This window comes from Scyliorhinus torazame, chromosome 10 (genome assembly GCF_047496885.1).
Source record: "Scyliorhinus torazame isolate Kashiwa2021f chromosome 10, sScyTor2.1, whole genome shotgun sequence".
Lineage (NCBI taxonomy): Eukaryota > Metazoa > Chordata > Chondrichthyes > Carcharhiniformes > Scyliorhinidae > Scyliorhinus > Scyliorhinus torazame.
Window position 1 is genome coordinate 179,443,154 of NC_092716.1, and position 16,325 is coordinate 179,459,478.

Genomic DNA, 16,325 nt, shown 5'->3' on the forward strand with positions numbered 1-16,325 from the left:
ACCCACGCACACACGGGGAGGATGTGCAGACTCCTCACAGACAGTGACCCAAGCTGGAATCGAACCTGGGACCCTGGAGCTGTGAAGCAATTGTGCTATCCACAAGGCTACCGTGCTGCCCTAGAAGGAGACCATTTGGCGCATCAAGTCTGCACCGGCTCTTGGAAAGAGCATCCTACTTAAGCCCATGCCTCAACCCCATCCCCGTAACCCAGTAACCCCACCTAACCTTTTTGGACGGGAAGGGCAATTTATCTTGGCCAATCCACCTAATCTGCACATCTTTGGACTGTGGGAGGAAACCGAAGCACCCGGAGGAAACCCACACACACACGGGGAGGATGTGTAGACTCCGCACAGACAGTGACCCAAGCCGGGAATCGAACCTGGGACCCTGGAGCTGTGAAGCAACTGTGCTCACCACTGGGCCACCGTGCTGCCCTCCCCTTAGGTGGGGTTACTGGATTACAGGGATAAGGTTGGGCTGTTACTCTTTCCAAGGGTCGGTGCAGACTCGATGGGCCAAAAGGCATCCTTCTGTACTGTAGAGGTTCTATGAATCTCAATTTTAATGGACATGTGCACCATTCTAAAGAGTTGTAAATGGTTCTACTCATAATGGATTTATAATTGACCAGTGGAGAAGACCTTAATTTCCTTTCGTCTAATTTCTAATGTGCAAATGTTTCTTTTGATCAGATTTCTCTGTGTGACAGTGACTAAATTTTATGGTCACTTTGAGGACGGTCTGTCCTGTCTACTTACCTATCAACAGGAAGGTCACCAGATACAGCTTATCAAGGACCCAGAGACTAAGCAGAACAAAAAAGCACAGAAACAGGTCAAAATAAGTGGAGATAATCAAGGTAAGATTAATATGATTTATATCACAATATGTAAAGAAACATTTTCAGGGAAATAATTGAACAGCTACTCAACCATTGTTATGACAGTGTTTGCCACCCAGAGCTATGATCACTGTCTTAATGCTATAGATACCCAAGTGGTTCTCATGATTTAGTGGGTAAATATATTCTGTGTAATGCTGAGCTATACGAGCTAAGAGCAGACATGCCAAAAATATATATGCTTTTTAACCTGAGCCAGCATTTTGTCCCTGCGTTGGCTTGGTCAGTGCTTTCGAGGAAAGATCAGTATTTGTTCATTGGGATTGGAAGTTCTCATTTTCAATCTTTCAGATCAGTTGGGAGGGCAGCACTGAAAGCTGTTAGAACCAATCGATAGACACTGACATTCTACCAAATGTAATGTAATTACTCCCAATTCAAAAGGTGCTATTTTGAGGTCATCATGATGTATTGAGCAAGCTCTTTCATCTGTATTTAGAAGATATAAAACAGAGGATATACGTCAGGACTCCCCCTCTGTGACCCAATACATCCTGATGTTAAACAACCGATCTCACGTGTGAGCAACGTAGGCCCTGTGCACCCAAAGACGGCAAGAGATGTAGGGGCAGCAGTTTCAAGTGCCTCCAGGTCTGCAGAGTAACAAGGTGACGGCACGGTAGCACAGTGGTTAGCACTATTGCTTCACAGCACCAAGGTCCCAGGTTCGACTCCTGGCTTGGATCACTGTCTGTGCGGAGTCTGCACGTTCTCCCCGTGTCTGTGTGGGTTTCCTCCAGGTGCTCCGTTTGCCTCCCACAAGTCCCGAAAGACGTGCTTTTTCGGTGAATTGGACATTCTGAATTCTCTCTCTGTACCCTAACAGGCGCCGGAGTGTTGCGACTAATGGATTTTCACAGTAACTTCATCGCAGTGTTATTGTAAGCCTACTTGTGACACTAATAAAGATTATTATTCGATGGATCAGAGACTGCATAGAGAGCAGGCTTGATGTCATTCCCTCTGTCAAGTTGGAGCTGAACTCCTGCATGCTCCTGGACAGTAACAGGAGGCAGTCTGACAGGCTAGCACAATGTGGTGATTTCAACTCTGTATTAGACTCTAGGGTAAGTGAAGTGTCAGCTTCTAAGTTGGTGTCTGCAAGTGCTGGATCAAACGACAGGGCCTCTTCATCAGTGCTCTCTTGTAGCTCTCTTTCCCCCTCTTGGGGCTCATATAGTTGAACAGGTGACAGTTCTTGGGTGTCTGAAAGCTGAAACTCAGAAGGGGAAGATTGGTGTGATGGAAGGGGGTTGGAGCGGGAAGCATGGAATACATGACCACACAGCTGCAGCTTGTTCATTATGCCAAACAGCAGGATGAGTGTGTGCTGGGAGCTGAGAAAGGAAGTTAGGCAGGAACCTGTCATCATCCTAATTTTTTCAGCAACATTAATGCTGCGGACCTTGTCATAGCCAGCACCATGATGCAGGGAATCATCTCCATTGTACATCCAAGGGGCCCTCCACTAGCTCTGCTCTTTCCTTCTATTGTGTGCCACCTTGTCCTGCAAGAGAGAGGGCAGACTGTCAGAGCTTGTGTAGCACTGTGTCTGAGTCATGTGTCTGTCATGGCTGAATGACTGGAGGTAAGTAAATGCCATGAGAGCTGGGTGTGAGGCTGGCAGCGTTGGTGGGTCTGAGAGCAAGGTGGGGTATTTGGATGTTAGACTTGAGTCCTGAATGCCAGGGAGTTCTGCAGGATGAGTGATTAGGCTGCTGGGTTGTTAGTAGATGTCAAGTGATTAACTGATGTTGAGAACTGACGCATGAGGTCAACAGACTTATGGTACTTTTGTTATAAGGTTCTTTGGTCTAAATTCTGGACTTGAGCCTCCTGGCTACTTGCTGCCACACATTTCTGAGGGTAGCCATTGAGAGTGTTCTGACCTCCCGTAGTATCTTGGCATCTCCCCTCCTGCCCACCTGCACCACTAATATCTCCAGGACCTCAACTGTCACTGTGGACCCCTCTGTCTACTCTGGTGTTTGGTTTACAAGAATTTACGTTAAGCAGCCATTTTGTGCAGCTTCTCTTTATTCCCACATGGCTATTTGTGCCTGCAGCTCATCAAATTATGTTTCCACACGTGCACTCCAGATCTAACTTGGATATTTTAATATATTTTCTGTGGTCACACTTGCTTCTGTAAAATTCTATCTCTGTCTCTCCTAGTTCTCTGTGTGCCTTGCTTCTACTTTTTAATAGATCTTGGTGCCCAACTCCCTGCTAAATTAGTTTAAATGCTCTCCCACAGCAAACTTATTGGTCTCAGCTCCGTTCATGGAATCCATCCATCTTGAAGAAGTTCCTCCTCTGCCACAGAACTGGTCCCAATGATTCAGGAATGTGAAGCCCTTTTCACTTGCACCATGTTTATCACTGTGCACTCACCTGTTATATCCTCCTATTGCTTTAGGAACAATATGAAGGTTTCGGAGATGCAGAAATAATTTTACAAGAATGGTTCTAGAGATAAGAGACTTCAGTTATACAGCTAGATTGGGTAAGCTGGGTTGTTATCCTGAGCGAAGGTTGAGAGGAGATTTAATGGAGATGTTTAAAATCAAGAGGGGTCGAAACTGAGTAGATAAGGAGAAACCATTCGAATTGGCAGAAGGGTAAAGAATCAGAGAACACTGATTTCAGGTGTTTGTCAAAAGAAGCAATGGTGACATGAGGATTTTGTTTTATGCATCAACTGGTTACGATTTGCAATGTTTGCCTGACAGTGTGGTGGAGGCAGATTCAATCATGGCTTTGAAAAGGGAACTGGATAAGCATCTGAAGAAAGAAAATTTGGAGAGCTACGGGAAAAGGAGTGTGACTCGCTGAGTTGCTCATGCAGAGTGCGGACATGGACACAATGGACCAAATTACTTCTGTGCTGTAACCATTCTGATATTCTCCAGATCTTAGTTGGAGGGTAGGACACAGAATGTCACCTTCAAGGACCTGCTTTCTAACTCCCTCCCTAACTCCTTAAACTCTTGGCTGCAGGATGTCAACCCATATCTTCCCTATCTCATTGGTTCTGACATAGACCACAACTTCTAGCTCTTTGCCGTTCCCTTGCAGAATGTTCTGAACCCTCTCAGTAATATTCCTTACCGTGGCACCAGAGAGGCAACATAGCATATTGGTCTCACATCAATGGTAGCAGACCTGCATGACTGTACCCTTGGCTATGAAACCCCAATTAACTACTAATCTCACATGTAATATGACAGAAACTGTGGAAATAACATGAATAAAATAAAAATGGAGAAAATAATATTCCACAGAATATTACATGCTGTGAGCCCAGTGCTACACTCTGAATGATTGGGTTTATGACAATCATTTAATACTAAGTGCACCCGTTTTTTTTTTAATGTTAACAGACTTGCCTGTCACTGGGTCTACATCAGGAATATTAAAAACATCAGAAGTAGCCAAGAGTGATTTTGCAAAGTCAGCTATGGAGTCTGTGTTGACTGGGTAAGTGATGCCTTTTACCCACACCATTTTCTCTGCTGTTCCTCTAAACTGACTCATGCTAGGACACAGTTCCAAATTATGTATTCCCTGCAGTATTTCACGCAAATGTTTTTTTTTCAATTATGAGTCCGGACAGTACATGTTGACCGGCTATTTATCAATGGTTGGTATCACTGCTGAGTCTAATCCTGATCTCAGCTGGGGTAGAGTGTTCATCTTTGGTTTTTGGTTGCAGCTCCAATTATACATTTATAGCCATTGCAGCCAGTATGGGTTTTAATACACAGCATTACTTAAATCCAGACAGTATTCACCAAAGTCACAGAGATATTTCAATGACTTGGTCTTGCCATGCATTCAGACAGTCTCTGAAAACCCATTCCTGGCATTTCGTTCTCAAGCATACCAAGAAATCAGCAAATGATCAAAGATTGAGCCTCATTACAAGAGGGACATCTGGTTCAGTGTGGCATAACTCATCAATCAGGTGAGACCACTGTAACAGTTATTTGATCTTCCAATTGTAGTGATTTGTATATCTGAATGTATGAAAAGGGTTAACATCCATAAGTAAGTGCTTATGATAACCACTAGATGGCAGCACCAGATATAGGTATAAAAGATAAACTCAGAGAGAATGTCCACCTTTTCGTGTTTGGAGTGACTAGTGACCAGAGTTAGAGAGAGATAGCTTAGTGTGCAGGTGTCGTATATCATAGTTAATATATATTTAGTCTTGTTAATTTAATCTAAAGTTTAGTTGTAGAAGAGAGAACGAACCCATAGTTAAATTGTTATCGTTACTCAATAAACAGTATTTGCGTTATTTGAAGACTTAGAGCGTTAATGAACATCGAGTGTATGACCATCTTGGCAGAAAGCAAATGAGTAATAAGATATTACACAACGTAATATAACATGCTACCAGGAGTAGTAATATAATATAACACCAATATTAGAAACAAAAGTCAAAAGTGTCTGCTTTTACTGTAACTCTATAGAACATGTTACCACTTTGTCTTCTGTTCCTTTTACCAGCTTTTAGAACTCAAGCTAGGTGTCACTTAATTTATTCTACTTTACCTCTTGTCCTCAAACTTTATAACATCTTGCATTGTGGCCTCTCACTTTGATTTCTCAATTTAGACCATAAGACGTAGGAGCAGAAGTAGGCCACTCGGCACAGAGTCTGCTCTGTCATTCAATGACTGATCTGATATGATAATCCTCAACTCCACTTCCCACATTATCCCATAACACTTGATTCCCTTACTGATTAAAAATCTGTCTATCTCAGTCCTGAACATACTTAATGAACCAGCTTCTGCAGCTCTCTGCAGTAAAGAATTCCACAGATTCCTCTGAGAGAAGAAATTCCTCCTCATCTGTCTTAAATGGGTGACCCCTTACTCTTTGATTATGCTGTGTGGTCCTGGACTCTCCCACAAGAGGAAACATGCTCTCAGCATCTACCCTGTCAAGCCCCCTGAGAATCTTGTATGTCTCAATAAGTTCCATTCTTAACTCTAATGAGTATGGGCTCAACCTGCTCAATCTCTCCTAATGAGAAAATCCCTCCATACTCAGGATCAACGTTGTGAACCTTCTCTGGACTGCCTCCAATGCCAATATATCTTTCCTTAGATAAGGGACCAAAACTGTTCACAGTATTCCAGGTATGGTCTAACGAGTGCCTTGTAAAGTTTTAGCAGGACTTCCCTATTTTTTAGAAAAGCTTCCTTTGCTTGGTGTGTGCCCATACTAGGGAAACAAATAGACTGAGCTGTTGCAGCCAAAGGTGGTGCACAGAGCACACCTAACCAGAATCCGAATGAGCAGGTTCTTCCAGGAGGTGGAGGACAAATGCAAACGGTGGCCTGGCCTACCACACCCACATGTTCTGGGCATTCCCCAGTTTTTTTTGTTTTTAACATTTTTTTTCCAATTAAGGGGCAATTTAGAATGCCAATCCACCTAACCTACACATATTTGGATTGCGGGGGTTAAACCCACACAGACACAGGGAGAATGTGCAAACTCCACACGGACAGTGACGCGGGGCCGGGATCGAACCCGGGGCCTCAGCGCCTTAGACAGCATTGCTAACCACTGCACCACCCTTGCATTCCCCAGTCTTATAGGGTTCTGTACAACCTTCTTTGAGGCAATGTCTAAGGTTGTGGGGGTGAGGGTGGTGCCATACCCAAAAGTGGCAGTCTTCGCTGTCTCGGAGCAGCCAGAACTCTTTATGAGGAGAGGGGGCCGACCCCCTAGCCTTTGCCTCCCTAATCGCCCACCGAAGAATCCTGCTTGGCTGACGATCAGCAGCACCACCCAGAGCTGCAGACTAGCGGTCTGATCTGTCGGAGTTCGTCCAATTGGAGAAGATAAAATTTGTCACCCGAGGGTCGGAAGAGGGCTTCACAGGACATGGATGCTGTTCACCAATTTACTCCTGACCTTTTCGTAACCAGCAACCAGTAGAGCGAGGGGAAGAGGGGGGAAGGCACAGACAAGCCACGGAACATAAAGGAAAGGGGGGGAAGGGAAGGCGGTGGGTAGGAGTAAGAGGGGGGGGGGAAAGCTCACAAGGAACAGAGCCGCAGGGGACGGGCCTGAGGGCAAGTGGAAAACCAGAGTAAACAACAAAAAAAAGCACAACGGTTAATACATGCTCCGCCAACACGGGCGAATACAGCTGAGGCAGTCGGCCAAATGGGGACCATCGCCACAGAGGAAGGGGAGACAAGTGTGTGTAAATATTAAACAGTGGTCTTTGTTTCTGATTTCTTTTTCACTCTTTAGTTTATCTCTTTTGTCATTTTAATTTTTCCTTGGTTGTTTTTTGCTTTGTTTTGCACGGTTTTGCAACCTGGATGACTTAACCTTAGAACTGAAATGTGTAACATAAAATTTGAAAACCAATGAGAACATTTTTTTAAAAAAGGAAAACAAATGGAAAATCATAAAGGAAAATATGCTGATTGGCAGCAATGAGATTTCAGGGATATAAAACCGTTGTTTTCTGACTGGTGACATTGTTTATGATTTTTATTTGTATCTCAGTACTCAAGGAGCAAAGTTTGAATTGCTGGTGTCAGGAGGAAAGGAGTATTCCTCTCTGCTGGAAGTAATACTTTACCGCAATCAGCAAGGAGTGATTGCAGAAGGGGAGTTCAGATTGCCACAGGTAGCAATGTCACACTGCTGTTTTTCTATCTTTTTTAATATAATTTTTCTTGATAAGGAGATGCTGGCGTTGGACTGGGGTGGGCACAGTAAGAAGTCTTACAACACCAGGTTAAAGTCCAACAGGTTTGTTTCGAATCACTCAAATCATTTTTCTTGTGAACCTTTGGCTAAGGGAATACCATAGATCAGGCATTTTCAAAGTGAGGGTCGCAGAGGTGTCGGAAGGGTCGCGGAGCAGTCGTCACGGCGTTCCCGATTGCATGAATTTGCACGCAACAGCCGGCTTTTAACAATGTCAGCTGCAAGCGACTTTGAAAATGACGGCCGCGACCAGATTAAAAAATGCGGCCGCACTGCGCATCCGTGTGCATGCTCAGAACCAAGCGAGAAGCACCGCCTCCTCCTGACGTCAGCGCGCTGACCCAGGAGAAGCTTTAAAAAAAAATTAATGTCACGCGCCCCGAGCGCTGGCGTGATTGCGAATCCTCCATTTTGTCAGCAGCAAACAAGTAAATGAGGACCAAGCAGGCATTAAAGGTAAGATAAAATGGTGGGTCGCAAATGTCGGCCGGCGTGGGTCCCGAAGGTTGGCTGGTTGGTAAAAATGGGTCCCCAGGAAAAAAAGTTTGAAAGACACTGCCACAGATCAAAGAGCAGATCAAGTTTCTTGCCGATCTATGTCGGGAAATCCATTTGCATTCATTTGCATATCTCATGAGTGCTCAATAAAAGACTAACTTGCCAGAATTATGCACCCCTTCCAAATTAAGTGACTTGCCAGCAAATAATTGGAACGGTCTGTTTTGCGACTGTATATAAGTGTCACGCACCTGGCGAGCTTCGCTTCATCGACAACGTGGAGGCCAGTAAACACTGCTTTTGCCTTCCTTTAAGACTAGCTGCAAAATATCAAGTGCCTGTTGCACAAGCTGTGCCGACGGGGTGGGGGGACAGAGACAAGACTGGGCAGGGGAAATATAGGGGGTGGAGACAGTGGGGGGAGGCAGGGATACATAAATGGTGTGCATTCAGGCACAAATCATTAAGTTTAGGTGTTGCAGTGCAAATGATCTTAAGCGGCATCTGATTCTTACAGAGACATATCAGAATGGATATAGGGTCAAAACAAAATCAAAGGTCATGGCTGATGCGCAAAAGCTGCATGGACCCTACAAGCCTCAATGTTTCCAGTGCACTTGTCATGGCATTCAAGATACCATGCTTGCAGTCATGACATAAGTGCAATGATTGGGTATCAATAGTTATTGTCAAGACCTTTGGAGGACAATTGCCACAAATAATAATAATAATCTTTTATTGTCACAAGTATGAAGTTACTGTGAAAAACCCCTTGTCGCCACATGCCGGCGCCTGTTCGGGTAAGCTGGTACGGGAATTGAACCCATGCTGCTGTCCTTGTTCCGCATCACAAACTAGCTGTCTAGCCCACTGAGCTAAACTAGCCCTATACTTACAGGACATGAGTCTTTTGACCCTAATTAAGACCCTTGATGCCAATACACAGCCAAGTCTAAGGAGGATGCTCAGCCATCTGTTATCCTCCAGGATGATGCAAGTGGTGACCTTGTTATGCAGTGTGCAGATTGAGTGCAGGTCAAGGGCTAGAGACTGGATTCTTGCCTTGTATGTGGACTGAGACCATTGAAGGGGAATTACCATCGATTGCTCAATTCTATCCGTTCACAGAGACAATGAGGACTGGAGATTGCGGGCTGGAGGCAATGCTGCCTTATTGAAAGCTATGGTTACAATGAGGGGATGAAGAGCCTGTCGCCAATTGGCACAATCCTCAGGGCAATGGTCTTCCCTGATCTGAGCCAGCAAAGCCAGGAAGTCTCAGATTCTGCCAAGGAGGGACCAAATCCACTAAGATATTTTGCGCAACCAAGGGTCTACAGAGGATAGAGCTCATACGTGGAGATGAGTGAAAGATGGTTCACTTGTCTAGGGATGTGATAGTTCACACTTGCCACATTCTGTGGGAGGAGCTCACACCGCACAGACTTGGAGGCCGTCCAATGCCCATTGTTCTGCAGGTTACCTGCGCACAAACTTTGCCTGCGGATCCTTCCAGGGCTCTCTGGGGATCCCCATTGGGGATCTTTGTGAAATCTCGCAATTGGTGACACTCAGTTGCAAAAGGGAGGTCACAGACCCCCTTTCAATAAAGCTCACCATTCCCTGCAATTCGCATGGATGAAGCAAGCCTGGCTGCCAGAGCTGTAGGATTCGCCGCAATCTCCGGTTTCTTGCAAGCACCATTGATTGTACATGTGGCCTTGAGAGCTCCGTGGCAGCAGCATAAAATTCATTAATAGAAAACAATTTCACTCTGGACATCCAGCTCATTTGTGATCACGGGAAGCAGATCCAGCATGTTTCTGCGAGGTACCCAGGGAACACACATGACATTTGTATTTTGAGTTACCCGCAGTTGCCAGAGATATTTGAGGGATCCCATCATTTAAAGAGTTTATTCCTCCATGATATAGGATAGCCCCTGAAGACATAGCTAAACATGCTGCTGTGTCAGCCATAGTGTGTTTTGAGGAGAAATACAACACTGCATATTCTGCCGCAAGGTCCTTAATAGAGCAAACTATTGGCCTCTTAAAGATGCATTTTTGATGTTGGACAGGTCAGGTGGGGCTCTGCAATAGAGACTGCCATGCATCATTGTTGTTTGCTGCACCACTACAGGGGAGGGGAGACATTGAGGAGCTAAACATCTCCTCAGATGAGGAGAATTTCAAAGAGGATGACTGAAGAGGATTCAGACGAGCCATATGAGGATGCTGTTGCATGGACACAACATGCAGACAATCTCATAGCCACAAAATTCCAGGAGGAATAAGGTGAGGACATGTTTTCATGATCAAAGTTCTCTTCAGGCTTTGATGCAAAGAACACAGAAAAACCTTCATTTTCAGCATCACCAAATCAGGAAAGGTCATCAATCTCACAAAGATCACGAAAGCAGTATAAGCAATCTTTGGCCCTAATAATGGGGCCATTCTTTTAGCACCCATTTAAAAAATATATATATTTTTTAACTGATTTTCAAATGGGGAAAGGAGCAGGAAAACAGAGAACAATACATAGTTATAAATTCAGCTCCCTACCCTCCAAAAAAACAGATATACAACACAAAATGATGTAAAAAGAAAACAGTAAACTGAACAGTTGACAGTAATGAATTATTTGAAGAAAGAGATAAATGGTTGCCATCTACAATAACATTTCTCAGTCGAACCCCTCAAGATGTTTAATCTTCTCCAGATATAAAAAGGACATCAAGTCTTCTCACCAGGATGGAGCAATTGGTGACTTCCAGGTTAATAAAATCCATCTGTGAGCTATTAATGAAGCAAATGCGATAACGTCTGCTTCAACCTTGGTGAGACTGGCATGTTTGAGTGAGAGTCCAAATATGGCTGTTGAAGGACAGAACTGTTGGTCAGTATCCAGAATATTGGAGAGTATCAAAAAAGGATGTTCAGAAGCTGAATAGCTTTGGGCAGGACCAGGACATGTGGCTATGCTCAGCAGGGGTGAGCGAGCATCTGTCACATTTGTTGTCGATGTTGGGAGAAAACCCACTAATTCTCACCTTGGTAAAGTGAATTCTGTGCAGAACGCCAAATTGAATTAAGCTTAACAGAGCCACAGGAGGACAGATAGGACCTCCTCGCACCTGTCATCTGTTAGGCAGAGCCCAAGCTCAGCTTCCTAGTCCATTCTCGTCTTCTGGAGAGGGAAGCACCCAGGTGATATCATGAGATCATACAACCTTGAGATAGAACTACTCCTGGTTTGAGACACAGACAAAATCCTCTCCAATGTACTTGGAGGTGATTGAAGGAAGGATAGAAAGTGCGAGCAGACCAATTATCTGACTTGACTAGATATAGGTAAATTAAATTTGTCCATGGACTCACTGAAACTGACAAAAAGTTCCCAACTACAAACTGGTCGGAAAAACACACAAGACCCTTCCCCCTCCACAAAGCGAATGCCCAGTCAAGCACGGAGGGCAAAAACAAGAGGTTATTGCAAATAGGGCCCAGTAGAGAAGGAGCAGAAAGCATAAAATGTTGACAAAGTTGTTTCCATATTCTTACCGTGGATATCATGACAGGGTTTGACATGAATTTCGAAAGGTAAAAGGTCAGTGGGGCACAGACAAAGGCAGGAAGAGAGGATGAGCAGCAGGAATGTGCCTCCATAAGGCACATTTTTGACTTGGGTCATGACACCGTGTTTGGATTTTTTGGATATTGGCCGCCAATAATAATTTTTTTAAATATTTTTATTAATGATTTTTCATTTACAATGAATTTTATAACAAAACCATCATCACAAACAGCAGATGGGCAGCACGGTAGCATAGTGGTTAGCATAGTTGCTGCACAGCTCCAGGGTCCCAGGTTCGATTCCCCGCTTGGGTCACTGTCTGTGCGGAGTCTGCATGTTCTCCCCGTGTCTGCGTGGGTTTCCTCCGGGCGCTCCGGTTTCCTCCCACAGTCCAAAGATGTGCACATTAGGTGGATTGGCTATGCTAAATTGCCCTTTGTGTCCAAAAAAAAGACTGGGTTGGGTGGAGTTACTGGGTTACAGGGATAGAGTGATGGTGTGGGCTTGTGTAGGGTGCTCTTTCCAAGGGCTGGTGCAGACTCAATGGGCCGAATGGCCTCCTCCTGCACTGTAAATTCTATGGCTATGGTATGTAACACAGAACAACGTAACACAAACACAACTGACCAAATGCACTTCATCCATAAAAGAAACAAAAAATAAAAACCAAACCCCCCAAAACCTTTAGCAACTGACGGTAACTAATTCCTTAAAATAAGCAATGAGTAACTGCCATCTTGGGTAGAACCCCTCAACTGATCCCCCGATAGTGTATTTGACTTTGGCCACCCAATGATAATACAGTAAAATAGGAAGAGCCAAACCAACAACTTATCTCCCCCTCTGAAGTGTCACTCTGCGGCCTCTAGGGAATCTGCCCACCCAGATGAACAAGGATATTAGCTTTTTAACCAAGGCAAAAAGTGGTCATGGTAGGAAGATGGGGAGACATTGAAAAAGAAACAAAAACTGAGTAGAATTTCATTTTTATGGAATGTATCCTACAAGCTAAGGAGAAAGGTAAACAATTCCAATGGTGCAAATCTGCCTTAAGTTTGGCGAACAGGCTCGAGTAATTTATTCTATGAAGGGTCGGGAGCGAATCAGCTATGTTGACGCCTAGGTAGCGAAAGCTGGCACCACATATACGGAAATATGGGAGGGATATGTTTGTCATTGGAATTAACTGGAAAACACTCGCTTTTGTTAATGTTCAGTTTCTAGCTGGAAAAAGAGCCGAAGGTGCTGAGAATGTTCATTATATCATCGACGCACATGTAATGTATAAAAGGAGGTCATCAGTATATAAGGATACACAATGTTCTGCACCAGCTTGGAGGAGACCCTTCAACAGCATGGACGATTTCAAGGCTATTGATAGGGGTTCTCTTGCTATGGAGAAGAGCAATGGGGACAGGGGACATATCTGCTGTGGTCTGGAAAGGGGAAAGTACTCCGAATGCGAAGAGTTAGTGTGCACACTTGCGGTAGGGGAGGTGTAAAGAAGGTGGATCCATGAGATAAATTTTTGACCAAGACCAAACCTACCCGGGCGGCACGGTAGCACAGTGGTTAGCAATGTTGCTTCAGCTCATGTGTCCCAGGTTCGATTCCCAGCTTGGGTCACTGTGCGGAGTCTGCACGTTCTCCCCGTGTCTGCGTGGGTTTCCTCTTGGTGTTCCCCATGACATTCCCATGCTCAGGAACTGCTGAACTATCTGACACTGCAGCTGACTTTGTTTCTGACGTCGATTCATCATCCGTCACATTGTTGTGAAAGTCTTCTCTGGTTTTCAAGAATGCGCAACAATTTCTTCTTAAAATCAACCCATCCTCTGTCTGTACTTCTTCAAGCACAATGGCTTTTCTCGATCAATTGCCCGAACTTCTATTCTCACAATGTCATCACTACTCGGAGGTGGTAAAATTCCAGATACCCTATCATAAAACTGCTTTTGGTTTGCTTTAATGTTTTGCATTTCCTGCAGTACCACTCCATTCTCTTCCTTCTTTGCCAAATATGGAAACGTGGTACGCAACCTTCTATTCACGAGTAACTCTGCTGACGATCTACCATGTGTCAATGGTAATGCTTTGTAATGTGATTTTGCGAGGTAGGGATCAGATTGGCTCTCCATTGCTTTCTGTAATGATTGTTTTACAATATGTACACTTTTTTCGTGAAGATCTTTGGGATCCATGCCTATACGAGCATCACCATTTTTTTTGTTTCACACATACCATGGAATTTACCCCATTGGTAGGTTCTTCTACCTTCTTGATAACTTGTGGTTTCGTATCTGATATGGGTGGTAGGGTAGAAATTAGATTGACATGCAGATCTACGTCTTCAGCAATTTCATTACTAATAGTTTGTATCGGTGCTTGAGATAATGCATCTCTTTAAATCAGATCTCGTTGGCGAATGGTAGTGCACTAAAATCAGTGAACACATTGCTGAATTTGCTGATAGTGTTCTCAGAATTGTTGGAGTGTTAATCCAATCCTTTGTGGATGCTATATACCAACTGCACTAGACCTAATTCTTCACAGGACTGATCATCTAATGATGAATCTAAGCCGTTGGATACAATACAGATTGGGATGGAATAAACTGTGTTCTTTCACCGCCACACTCAGGTCACAAGCACCATAACATTTAATTATTTTTAAATCTCATTTTTAAATTTTTTAAATTTTGGATTACCCAATAATTTTTTTCCAATTAAGGGGCAATTTAGCATCGCCAATCCACCTAATGTGCACATCTTTGGGTTGTACCATAACATTTAATGCTTGCACCATTATAGTCTCTAAGATATTTTGTGATTTCTTCTAATTGGCTAATTTTTAGATTTTTAAAATCAGTCATGCTGATGAAATAGGCTTTGGCGCCAATGTCTAATTTCAATTGGACACTGTACTGCTCACTTCAAGTGGTAGCAGCCATTTGTCCTCATCAACTGCATTTATTTTAATCAGAAAATTTTGCTCAGAATTGCTACTCTAAGCTCAACCCCAGATCAGTCAGCATCGTGCAAGAGGCAGAAAGCAAGACCCTGGGCTGGATTCTCCGCCCCGTCGCGCCACATTTCTGTTTGTTTGCTGGAGTAATAACAGAGAAGAATATTTTGGAGACATAAAAAAGTTTTCCAGCACTAAAAAAAATGCAAACTGACACTCCATTTAAAATAAATGCGGTTGATGAGGACAAATAGCTGCTATCACTTGAAGTGAGCAGTACAGTGGTCTAATTGAAGTTAGACATTGGTGCCAAAGCCTATTTAATCAGCATTTTCTCATCGGGTGGCCTTATTTAGATTACAAGAACACTTGTAGCTAAATCTATAAACGATTTATTAACATTAGCTGTGGGAAAACGCGCTGAGGACCCGGGTTCGGCGCTGAGGACCCGGATTTGAATCCTGGCCCTGGGTCACTGTCCGTGTGGAGTTTGCACATTCTCCCCATGTCTGCATGGGTTTCACCCCCACAACCCAAAGGTGTGCAGGTTAGGTGGATTGGCCAAGTTAAATTGTCCCTTAATTGGAAAAAAATAATTGGGTACTCTAAATTTATTTTTAAAAACTGGGAAAACAACAGATGAATAATAGTAATTTCATGCACAAGCAACCTCTGTCTTCCCTGCTGTCCAGTCAGTCTGAGGTCACCTGACTCTTAACATTCGCTTATATACTAATGAGACTCCTAGTGGTCAGTCAGTGAATTACAGCACAACCATGATATCACCATATTCGGCATTGCGAGTGCCGTGATACACGGAATAAAATCGCTTTTATTCTAGGGGATTTTGTTCCCTTTTGGGAGAAACCCGCTCTATGTTACTTCGAAGGACTGCCTTAAGGGTCTTCCGCAATATTGAAGGGGTGGTGGAATCAGATTTATTTATTTTAATAAAATCATCTGTGTTGGTGGATATAGTTTGCAAAATTTCTTGTCGGATAATGGGCTGTATCAAACTTCCATGGAGTTAGACCATTAGCCAGTGTAAGAACCAAGTCCAGGGAATGAGGCGCTTGGTCTGATATGGCTATGACTTGCAGCACGGTTCAATTCCCGTACCAGCCTCCCCAAACAGGCGCCGGAATGTTGCGACTAGGGATTTTTCCAGCAACCTCATTTGAAGCCTACTTGTGACAATAAGCGATTTTCATTTCATTTCATTTCATACTGCGGGGGGAAGAGCATTGTTTAAGAAAAATATAGTTGATACGTGAATAAGTGTGGTGGACATTAGAAAAGTAGGAGAAGCCTTTCGTGTCCGGATGTAGGAAACACCAAAGGTCCATGCATCTGTCTTGAGTCTTGGAGGAGAGAGCTTTGGAAATGCAAGAAAAGGCAAGAGGCTTCAGATTTGAGCGATCTAACTTTGTGACCAAGACACAGTTCAAGCCCCCACCAAAGAGCAGATGATGGGTTCTAAGTTGGGAAGGGAGGATAGAAATAAAATAATAGGCGACATGGTGGTGCAGTGATTAGCACTGCTGCCTCACTGCACCGAGGTCCCAGGTTCGATCCTGGCCCTGGGTCACTGTCCGTGTGGAGTTTGCACATTCTCCCCGTGTCTGC

General features: G+C 44.0%; 1 protein-coding gene across 1 annotated transcript in view; it reads left to right on the top strand.

Moving 5' to 3' along the window:
- LOC140384384 (uncharacterized) overlaps positions 1 to 16,325 on the top strand; it is a 198,117-nt gene that overhangs the window by 98,320 nt on the left and 83,472 nt on the right. Inside the window, exons 12-14 of the mRNA XM_072466033.1 lie at positions 700 to 866; positions 4,292 to 4,388; positions 7,455 to 7,578. Of these exons, the coding sequence (XP_072322134.1) occupies positions 700 to 866; positions 4,292 to 4,388; positions 7,455 to 7,578 (388 nt within the window). The remainder of the gene's footprint in view (positions 1 to 699; positions 867 to 4,291; positions 4,389 to 7,454; positions 7,579 to 16,325) is intronic.